We start from the raw sequence: 11,609 nt of genomic DNA on the forward strand, positions 1-11,609 counted from the left end.
TGAGGTGCAAGATTCCTTTGGAAAGGTGTTTGTAGTATAATCACTAATTTTTAGTATTTCAGTTCCTCTGCTTTCTGTGTCATAGAAGCTTTGTTTTTGAAGGGAGATGCAACACTGAGATTACATTGGTTTCCCGTAGAAAGCATTGAGGCACAGTCTTTGTCGTTTTGCCTAGCAACATTTCCATATGCAGAGTGCTGGTTTAGGAGGGAGGCTGTCAGTTGTGCTTTTCTCCTGAAGATGGCAGTTGTCTTGTATTTAAAGACTTAGAGTTGGTGTAAAGGAAAATGGAAAGCTACATAATCAAACACATCTTAGCTGTTACGAGGGTATATAGAGGAAAAAACGCCCATTTAACAAAGTATAAGCAGCATGTATATGTTCTGTTGGTGCTTTTTATTTCAAAAACCAGTTGTTGCTGGGGGTAGCACCTCATTCTTGTGGTAGTACTGCTTGGGCAAAGCTTACAACTGCATTGCGTGGATGTACAATGACTCAGAATGCCTTCCCTCTAACCAGAGAACTTGCTAAAACTAAACAGACTTCATGCCTTTCCCTATTTTTGAGTTTGCAAGAAACAATATGCACAGAAACTTAATTAATGTAAGCTGGAGCAGGAGGAGGTTCAATGTGGAGATGGGAATTTCTTAATAGCTTTGGCTCGGGAACAGAAGAGCATGGGAAAACCAGTTGTGATTCTTGTGAAGTATTTTTTCTTTCTGTGGGTTTTGTCCTGTATTAGGGAGAAATTCATACTCTTTCACAAGAGACCCTGTCAACTTCCCAAAACAATGCACAGCACAGTGGTTAAGGGCATTTGTGTGAAACGAGAGACAACTCAGACTAAGCTCTGTCTTGCCTTGATTGAAAGTTTTTTTGGACCTTAGAAACCTTCCTGAGGAAAGCTTTTCTGTGTTGAACTGGCATTTCTGACTTTAAACAAACAAACCAAAAAACCACCAGCTGTATGCATGGCCAGCTGGTGTGCAAGGAAAATAGAAAATACAATACAAAGCAATTCTAATATACATAGCCTTGTCTTTATATTCATATCCAAAATTGTACTGTGTTGGTATGTGACATGATTTACAGCTTAAACTTTGAGGCATGCTAACTAATTCCGTGTGTGTGTAACATGTAACTGATGTTGGGTTTCTAGGGTCAAAGGTTACCTAAATGCTAAGGTAGTATTTAAATAATCATGTACTTAAAATCAATTACTTCAGTCAAATGAGCCCCAACTGGAGGTATCCAGCAATCAGCTGGAACCTCACTAAGAATACCTTGGGGTAAGGTTTGTGCCTGTGGCCTGTAAAGCATGTGGCACGCTGAGGTTTGTGGCAGCAGGGACTGGGGGTGATCTAGCAGTCATCTGTTGGTGAGGCAGGGCCTTCCAGGGGGAAAAGAAAGCAAAACTAAACCTATCAGTATGGTTTTAAACAGGTTTCCTGTAAAAGCGTGTCTTTCAAAATATAAATTCCATCACGCAGTTCATCTTTTATTTGTAGTATATGTTTATTATGAAAATGAAATTGTTTGCATTCATAGCTGTATTTGCTGAGGTATATTTCTGTAACGTGTCGTTACTTAATAACAAACTTCATCTTGAAGTGCAGTTAAGTTTTCATGGGGTACCCGTGTGTGTTGGCGATGGGCCTTGCAGTAAGTGCGTGGCCACTTGACAAATGTTACAAACATTTTATTATTTCATTTTTTGACTTTAGATTATATCATTTGTCACTTATTACACAGGTAAGGTTTCTGCATAGTAATGTACAGTGTTTGGCCTTATTAGGAAGCTGTTAATTATGCAAGTCTTCTACAACGATCAAGAATGTATTGATCTGTAAAACTGAGCACTTTACTTCCTAATAAACATTTTATATAATCTATGAAACAAACGTTATGCCGTACACTTGGTTTGTTTATAACAGAACGTTAAGAATCCATTTTATTTGTGTGTATCACTTCTCTCTCATACCTTATTCTCAGATTACCTAATAACCTAAAAAGGGAGCAGAGGATGTAAATGAACAGAGAGGACAGGGCTGATGATCCTACTGCTTCGTTGCCTAAACAGTACTTTTTTTAAATACGTTATTTCACATTTTTGTTTGTATGAATGCACAGGTCTGTTTTCTGCTATTTCAGGTAGTAGCTCCAATTGCTAGTAACTCTGTCCTTTTAGTACTTCACAGTTGTTGTGGAAGTTAACTTCTCTTTTTCTCTAGTCCCCTTTATTTTTTTCCCTTCGTTTCAGGGAATCATACAGCACCTCAAGGGCTGAATGGTCCTTGGAAATTCCAGGCTCACATAAACCCATAGTTCTGCCTGGGCAGCACTCTCGCCAGGTCAAAAGTATACCATATTAATGACAATTGGATGCTTAATGTAAATCCGCCTCGGTCTTTAATGAAATACATACATACTGAGTTTATTAAGTATATTAAGCCTTTAGTCAGTGCACTATAAAAGTCACGGTGTGGGGGAAGTGGGAACCTTTTTTGTTTTTATTTAACACTGTGTATGCTGTAGTGTTGCTGACTTTTGAAATTTCTTCAGGAAGTGCAGTTTGAGATGCATGTTTGGAGTAAGAGCCTCATAATTCTTTCATATTCCATGGGCATCACTTGGATGCCTTGCATGTTGAAATACTCTTCTCCAGTAAATCTAAAGAATTAAAAAAACTGAGAAAAAGGGGAAAAAAGTTAATGTTATGATGAAACATCTGCAAGTAGTTGTCCCTTGTATATTTAGGCATCAATGGGGCGCTTTTGGTTCCCTACTTATATAGAATGTCCAGTGTGAGCGAAGGAGGTAGCAATTGGAGGTGGGGTCCTCCAGAGTCCGTTCAGGAGAAGGTTTATGCTGTTTGTGTCCCTGGCCTCTCCCCATACAGCATCTCTGGCCCTGCTGGGGTCCCCAGGGCAGCGAGGAGCCCCCTTAGAAGCACAGGTAACCAGTGGCAGGAAGATACGTAAGCAGCACTGCCTTCAGGAGGGGAGGCAGACCCTAACACTTTGAGACGCTTAAGTTGTGTCAGACTTTTACCCGAACTGAATTGCTGAAATTCTGATGCTCGCAAACCATTCTTCCCTTTCTGCACAGAAACCGAATTAATTCACAAGCACAGTTGCCTTCTGTTTCGCTGAAGTGTTTTTTAGTAGTAACTCAGATCATACCCTGTTTTTACCTGAAAGAGCTGTGGATGGCTGGACAAAAAATTGGTTCTCAGTTGCTAGCAAAAAAATGATGGAGTATTATTTACTAAAGCATGCTGAATTGAAGAAAACATTACTGCTATATACCCCTTCAGTAAGAGTTTAGTTCATGCTCTGGGTCTTGAGAAAAGATACCTTATATTTCAAAAGAAAATAAATAGATTGCAAAACAAACCAGTGTTCTACAATGGAGAAATGCAAAAAAAAGCTGTCGGAAACTTTATTCCCTGTGTGCAATTCTAACAAAAATAGCAGCTGTGTTTTCAGGAGCATAGGATTGCCTTAGAAGGCTCCTGATGCTGATGTCGCAGTAAGTGCCGTAATGGTTCTTCCAGGCTTTAAGCGCTGATCGTGCAGAATAGGTACAGAAAGGCGGAGGGACAGCTTAACGGTTCGGGGGGGTAGACTGACATTCAAAAGAGTTGTCTCTCTCTGTGGTACGTGTCGCCTCACCCTGATGCCATAACGCGCAAATTGAACCGGTCCCAGCTTGGTTCAAAGGGCTGTTGCAAACATGCTGGTGCTTAAGTGTCAGTAATGCTGAAGTGGGATCACAAGTAAGGTTTCCTTGGACCAGAGATTGCTGGCAGCTCTTCTGCTTTGCTTCTGCTCTAAGGAACACTCGGGGGGACTGAAACTGCATCCCAGGAAGCACAGAGCAGGCCTGGAGGCAGCAAACTTGAGCCTTTTGTAACAGACCTGAATTTGGACTTAGTGCGAGAGCAGCTTTCCTGCAGCCAGGTGTTCGGGTATTTTGGAGCAGGCCTACCCGCAGGATGAGGTATGCTAACACGGACTGAGAGTTCCATTTTTGGGGTACTGTGAATGTAAGTTCACGGTAAATTTCTCTTGCAGTGGTCTTAGGGATTAATACAGCCATTTACACCTTCTGATGGTGGCAAGACTGAATCGAATGATGATTCTGTTGAGAACTGTGTAGCAAAGCTGTCATTTGTAATCTATTTAGCACCTACTTTTTAATCACTAAGGCCTGTGATAGAAGTGAGAACTCTGATAGAAATCTCAGTATATGGAACCCATCTCTATTGATAAACGCATACATTTGTCAAATGCTACTTTGAATTCGCTTGAAAAGATACAGTTTTCAATTAAAAAAAAATCTGAGTTGGATGTCTTTCCTATAATTATTCATTACTTGGAAAACTGGACTTCAGTCAATTACTTGTAAAATAAGTCCAAGAGGAGGATGTTGCTTCTCAAGCAGCACTGGGGCTAATACTTGGAAGTATTAGCTGTATCTAGCCAGCTTAGTATCTGTTCTTGCCAGTCACGTAGCAATAACATTAGGTGCTCGCTAGTAACAGGATTTATGGCTGGGAGATGGTAACAGCTGATCAAACAGATGGAAAAGTTGTAATTTAGGCAATGAACAAAAAGAAGGCTCGTACTGAGCGAGTCAGGAATGAGTACCTCGTGTGAGGTGTGCAGGTATTTGGGGAAAAACACTTCCCACAAGCTCCCTGCTTTGCTAAAGAGGAACAAGGGTTAGTAAAAGCATAAAAACTCTGCTATTTAGCAAATGGAGTGTTCATTACAAGGAACAAGAAATTACTTACTGGCACGTCAAAACCTTATTTTCTGTACCAAAAGCAATAAAACTGAAAAGCGGTAGCTTGTAAGATTATTGTTATCATAAAGCTTCCTTCAAACTAATCAATTCAAACGAATCATGGTACCTCTTTAGAAAGTAACAACCTTCAGCTTGCAATTTATTTTTAATTAATTTGAAGTAGTTCATATGGAGGATTTCAAAGAAAGATCTTCAACCAGATTGAATAATTTCACATAAAACCTACACATAAGTTAGTTTCCTGAAGTCCAGATTAAATCACTCACTGTTAAATGTGAGCAAACTGAAACAGGAATTTTCATGCACAAACCCACGTTTTCATTGAGTTAGTGATATAATCAGAATGATTAAATTCTGTACATCACAATTGTTTAAGACTAAGTTCAAATGACAAAAGTCTCGGGAAAACAATGGTATCAGGCAGTTCTGTCATTTCTAAGCCTGAGCAATGCATGAGTCTTAACACTTATAAACCACTTGATCCATGGTACTCTATCGCTAAGATCCTGCCGAAAGGAGCAAATGCCAGGGATAATTCAGCCCCTAAGCCAATTGCAGTGGAAAGCAGGGATCATATCAAGACCAATTTGGAGCAGATTAATGAAAAAAGGCTTAATCAACCATGTACCCCTAAAAGAATGTTTGCAAAATCCACCACTAATGAGGGTGGGGAGATAGAAAAGATTTGTGAGAAACAAGTCAGGACCTTGGGGTATTACGACATCCTTGGGAGTCTAATTCTTGTCACAAGGTCAAGCTTTTACAAAGCAATTATTAAGGATCTCCATCGTATCAACATACAGACACACACACATGCTCAAAGCCTTTTAACCTCGGGGATTCTGGGCTCATTTACCTTTTCCTACTAATCACTTTTTTTTTTTTTTTTCCTGCTTTCCTTGTTCATAAGGGTACAGGTTATAGCACCTATTACAGATGATCTATCTCCTGGCTTGTGCAAGTGATCTACGTGTGCTAATCAGTGCCCAGACAAAAGGGGAGACCCAAGGTTTTATTTACTATTTCACTTCTGCCTTTCTCTCAGGTTGATTTGTGTGCCTCTCCATTGGAACGAAGGAAGGAAGGAAAATTCTCACTGCTCCGCCACAGCGGCCCTGCCATTCTGCCTCTAACCCTGAATGAGGACAGGTTGGCATTAGTGCCCACTGCCAATTTGAATTTTTCCAATGTACAAGAAAATAGTCTGCCATGAGTGGTCAACTTCAAGCTATTTATTAGTCCTGCCGTCTTCTGATCCAGATAGATAATGGGAAGTAGAATGCTGGATAGAAAAAGAAAAATATAATCTTAATTTGAAGCCTATAGTGTGACAGTGAAGTCTGACATGACTACTACACTAACTTCTGCCCATGGAACTAAAGTATAGAATTTTATAAATCTCATTACAGAGTTGCAGAGCTCAGATAACAGTTTGATGGGTAGCTTGTGCTGCTGTCCGTTCATTAGTGTGGGGGCATTCTCATTAAAACCACGGGGAGGAAATAAGCTAAAAAGCGATGCACCTAGGAGTAGCAGAGCCTGTCCTTTCATGGAGATGAACAGGAATTCTTCCCGGGTAACAACTCTTGGGATTTGCTCTGGTCACATGGGCCACTTCAATGGAAATGCAATCCTGCGGGCAGCATGTTAAACTCCTCTGCAGAGCCAAATACAGCATTAAGTGTTGGACAGTGCAGGAAGGAACATCTGTTTCACGTAAATACATTCTGATAGATGGCCAACTGCTAAAGCAAGAGAAGTTTAGGAGTTTCTTGGTAATACTGTCTGTGCAATACTGTGTCAAAGTATGTTCAAAATGACAGTAGTTTAACTTAATTTAATTGTTTCCTTTCTCAGAAGCCACTGTTCTACACTGAAATTTATTTTATTTTCAAATTGGAGCACAGTCTGTGTGATCACCTTTATAACTCTTTAAATGTTGAAACGTTAAGGACCAGCTACAACTACCTGGGCTGTAGAGTTCCACAGTTTTAAATCTGGGCTGATGGATTATTTTTTTTCTCCAAAGACAGCTTCTCTAATTCCACTTCCATTTCTGTGTAGTACGAGGACCTGCAGTACTTTTTCTGCCGATTTCTTTGCAACAACCACATCACTCTTTTCTCCTCACTGTCTCCTTCCGCTTAAAAAGGAAAAATGTCTAAGTGACCTAAAGGCACACGCTCTGCCAATTTTTGTACTCTGAAGCTTTCATTTTCCCCAGCAGCACTCCATCTTACCATCAAAGCAATACACTAATTAGTGGCTAGGTCAGCACGAATCCTGAATTCATATGTATCAAAATGTTAAGTTTCGAACATATTGTGAGTGGTCCAAAAGCTTAGATCCCTTCATTTACTTATAGGTAACACCCAGCTCTGGATGTTCTGGAAAGACAAAATCTGAATTGAAATGGGGGTTCAATCAAATCTGTAAATACAAAACAAAGTCAAAAGAGTTTAAGGGGTTTATATTTTACGACCAAGAATGATGGTGCATTCTCAGAGGTACGTGTTTCGGCATCGAACCGCAAATTCTAATTCCATTCCCAAGAGAACAGTCACGGTGGAAGATTGTACTTCTGAAAGCTCTGTTACCTTTCTTGATTTGCATCTCTGTAGCCTTCTGCGCAAAGGAAGGAATCAAACGAGAAATTCATACTGGGGCAATTCCATGAGACAGAGGCTTAAATAAGGCAGGAATAAGGAATTCCTAAAGCCACATTATCTCCTCTGTATGCCTCAGTGATTTGTGACTATTGCAACTATCAAGGAAGCTGCACAGGTAGGAAATGAAGTGTTTTTATTTAACACAGCACATATTTCTCTTGGGTATCATCCCCAATGATGTTGGACATAGTTGATAGGATGAATGCTGTGATTCAGCTTTCAAAAATTTAACGAAGGACTTCTTATGTTCAGGATATGAAGAAGTTCCCCTAAGGTCTCTAGAAGGTTAAAATACAGTATTATGTTACAGTCTTAGCAGCTCTGAGCCAAGCAGTCAGGCCTTAATTGTACCTACAAGTACCCATGGATGCAAGCTGTGAAATATAAGTGTGAATATCTGCTTCAGTTTAATTCTTTTAATAATGACTGACTCAATCCTTGAGTTAGTTAGTTTGAACATACTGGAATATTGTACAGTATTTCAGTGGAATACTGGAATAGCAAGCTGAAGATTTGTTCAATTTTTTAAATAAAAATGTTGGGGTTTCGAAGAAAACACAAAATGTCATACATTTCAAATCTCAGATGCAAATTTTTTCTTTTTTTTCATGAGAAAGAGAGCAGAAGCTGACATACTGGAAGGCTTTTAACCATTTGCAAACATAGAAGGGAGAAATCTTCAAAAATAATTCTGAGCAGGTCTCATCTCTTTACGTATGATACCTGCCTGCTGTGATGGGGTTTTTTTACAGCAGTCTCTATAAATGTCATATGGATTTTTAGAAGCATCTTCTTAATTTTGCATTAAAACTAATCTAGCCTCAGAAATTATTAACGGAATATTACTATAACTCTACCGGAAGTAGATTACCATCTTGCAAAGAACATAATATTGTTGCTTATCCTCAAGCTGTAAAATGTTCTTCTGTCATAAAGGAACCATCTTGCCCTACCGGAAGGACAGTCGCCTGTGCATTTTCCAGTGCCGCAGTAGTTGACTCTTCAGCATTAATACGCAGAAAAAACCAAGATTGTTGTATGGGTGACATTCGTAACCTGCAAAAACAGGAAACAATACTGGCCATCAAAAATGGCTAAGGTAAAATGTAATAAAAGGGTACAGAACACTCAAAGACTAATGCTATGAAAGGTTTTAAAAGAGCAGTAACACAGGTACTATTGATAGCAAACCAAAAAAGCCCTGGCACTGACAGAAATAGCAGAGGGCCAAAGTCTTCAGGTCAGGTTTGGATCTGAAGTTCATAAATAGTTTCAGCTTATTGGTTCATTCCATTACAAAGATGGAAAGCTAGAAAGATGACAGTCAAGTTACTACAAAGTTCAGATACGAACAGAGATGAGAGAGTTGACAAGGGGCAGTGGGCACAAACTGAAGCATAGGAGGTTTCGGTTAAATAGGAGGAAGAACTTCTTCACTTTGAGGGTGACAGAGCACTGGAACAAGCTGCCCAGGGGGGTTGTGGAGTCTCCTTCTCTGGAGATACTCAAAGCCCGCCTGGACCATGTCCTGTGTAACCTGCTCTAGGTGACCCTGCTTTAGCAGGGGGGTTAACTAGATGATCTCCCGAGGTCCCTTCCAAGCCCTGCCATTCTGTGATTCTGTAAGAGGGAGCTATAGCACATTTAAGTAATATTCATCCTGCATAACCAAACGCGGTCTAAATAAAATGTAATTTTTTTATTTTTTTTTTACTTTACAACCACAATCAACGTAGTGCGAGGTAGGAAGGTTTAAGTCTGGTTTAGTCAGTGCCTGTCGCTGTGACCAGACCCCCCCCCCAGTTGTTGAAGCTCACCGATCTAACTGAAGGACTGCAGAGCATCCTCAGCAAGGCCGTGGGACACCTGGCCTGCTATCAGAGACACTGAATATGGAAGTGAGGCAGATGAATGGAAAAGATGCTCGTCCTCCCTTGCCTTGACGTGAATGTAGAAGAAAAAACAGAACTGGCATTCACCACCTGCATTTATCCATGTCCCCCCCCTCACTTCTGTGAGAAGTTGTGCTGTGAGTAACTAATAACACACACATTTGCAAATCTGAGTAGTATGAAGCATTCCAGTATGAATCCTGATGACCTTTTCCATGCTTAAATAGCTTTTATGAAATATATTGCCACTGACTTTAAATGCTTATGTAAAATCTGAGCAAAAGAGTAGGTTAGGATTTAGAGCTCACATAATATTTCTTGAGGATAAATTCTTCTCCTGGCAAGCAACTAAATAAAATTTGATCCTGTTGATGGTTTGATTGCTAAAATAACATTATCAATATTGCCCCAAGAAAGACTTGTAGAAAATACTGCTTAGTCTCAGGGGTTTTTTTTGTTCCAGAAGTATTTGGGATACCTTTATTAAAAAATCATATGTATTATTTACAAAATATAACAATGTAAATGAAGCAAGTAAAAATAGAGATTGGCTAAATCCAAAAACAAAGCAGAGAGAAAGCTGGGTAGGGTCACATCTCGCAGAAGGAGGTAGTACTATAACTCTTCTCTCAGATCTCAAACAGAAAAGACACTTTGAAGAAAAAGCAAATAAGCAACAATTTCACATATATCTAACCCAGCGAGACTGTCCTAGATGATGTGTTGTTTAAGTCTCAACCAAATCCTTTCCATGGAATTATGGGATGGGAGATAGGACAATTCCATGTACGTAAATTATCCATGTATCAATATACAGAAGCATATTCAATGTATAGTCATATGTTGATACTGGTATATGGCAACTACCAGTCAGAGGTTTCATCACCCTAAGCTTGATGCCTGACGTCTCAGTGCAAGTCTGCATGGGCTGGCTCGGGTCGTTTTAATGCAGATGTCCCTTGGGGGACATAAAGAGCCAAGGCAGTTACTTATCTCCACTGCATGTCCAGAGGTACCTTAATCAAACTCTGTCCAGAGAGCCCATGTGCATCCTCCCTTGCAGCCAAAGTATCTAAGAGCCTAAGAGGAAACAAAACCATTCTGAAAGGAATCTGGAGAAGGGAAGGAAATGAAGTAAAAGCAAAGTAAAAATTGGCTTGCCTGTCTAGTTAACATAGATACTTCCAGCTTCTGTGCTGAGTATAAAGCAGAATTCTCTCCAAATGAAAAATGTATTCAGTCAATAAGTACAGCTGGAACAGCCATTTTGAGAAACCTGGGTTTTATTTTGCCAATCTCTTGTAACTTTGTACCATCTTGCAAAAAGTCTTGAACCTAAATATTTACCATTAATATTATTTCTGCTCTACAGGTCATGTCACTGAACAGAAAAGTGCCTAATCTGAGCAAAGACGTGCCACGAAGATGGAATGTGCATGTCCCAAATTCTGGGCTTGAACAGGAGCAATGCTTAGGGTTATTGCATCTATTCACCCATAGCGGTATGGTATAGTCATATGCTGCTTGCTGACATGTATGCCACAGATGGTAAATACAGCTGATGTGGAACCAATCTTTTGCTTGAATACTTAGGAATATTTGCCACGCCAGTGCGTCCCACGATTGCATTAAGGCTGGGTCTCATAATCCCACTGCAAAACAAAACCAAAATGATTCTATTTGTATGCTCATTCTGTCAGTTTGAATGCCTGCCCGTCTTTATACATTGAAAAATGAAAATCTGTCCAGAACTAATAAATGGCCCAAGTACTACAAAACTATGATTTCATTCATATTTGCTTCTCAGTGCTAGTTGCATGCATAGAATTACATGAGGTTCAGCCATACCAGTGTAAATGTAGGGAATCTGTCTGTTAGTATAGTTTTAAAGTGACCGTTTCCTGATAATTGAAGAAGAAGAAGACATTTTTATTTTCAGAAGCTTAAGTTATTTTACCAAAGCAAAAAATTAACAGTGAACGGCTTTGTAATGCAAGAGTCAGGTAGATGGATTTTAAAACGTAACAGGGTCATAACCTACTATCAGAAAACTGAACACATTAAAATAACTAAATAGAGAACTATTAATGATTGAGCAAGTTCTTTACTTCCCTCAGTTTTTTGGGGCTCTTTGTAAAGTCGAGGATCTCTTTTGCATGTGTTACTCTATTTGTGCATGTGTTCTTAAAGTCACAGGTGTTTTTCCATAAAATTCAGGTCGATGTCAACACCCTTC

General features: G+C 39.6%; 1 protein-coding gene across 1 annotated transcript in view; it reads left to right on the forward strand.

Annotated features, from left to right (window-relative positions):
- Positions 1-6,555, forward strand: part of PKD2 (polycystin 2, transient receptor potential cation channel) — a 25,604-nt gene extending 19,049 nt beyond the window's left edge. Inside the window, exon 15 of the mRNA XM_035895556.1 lies at positions 5,858-6,555. Within this exon, the coding sequence (XP_035751449.1) occupies positions 5,858-5,862 (5 nt within the window). The 3' untranslated portion in view covers positions 5,863-6,555. The remainder of the gene's footprint in view (positions 1-5,857) is intronic.
- The last annotated feature ends 5,054 nt before the right edge of the window (positions 6,556-11,609 follow it).

The sequence above is a fragment of the Egretta garzetta genome, unplaced genomic scaffold (genome assembly GCF_000687185.1).
Source record: "Egretta garzetta isolate BGI_Z169 unplaced genomic scaffold, ASM68718v1 scaffold615, whole genome shotgun sequence".
Classification (NCBI taxonomy): domain Eukaryota; kingdom Metazoa; phylum Chordata; class Aves; order Pelecaniformes; family Ardeidae; genus Egretta; species Egretta garzetta.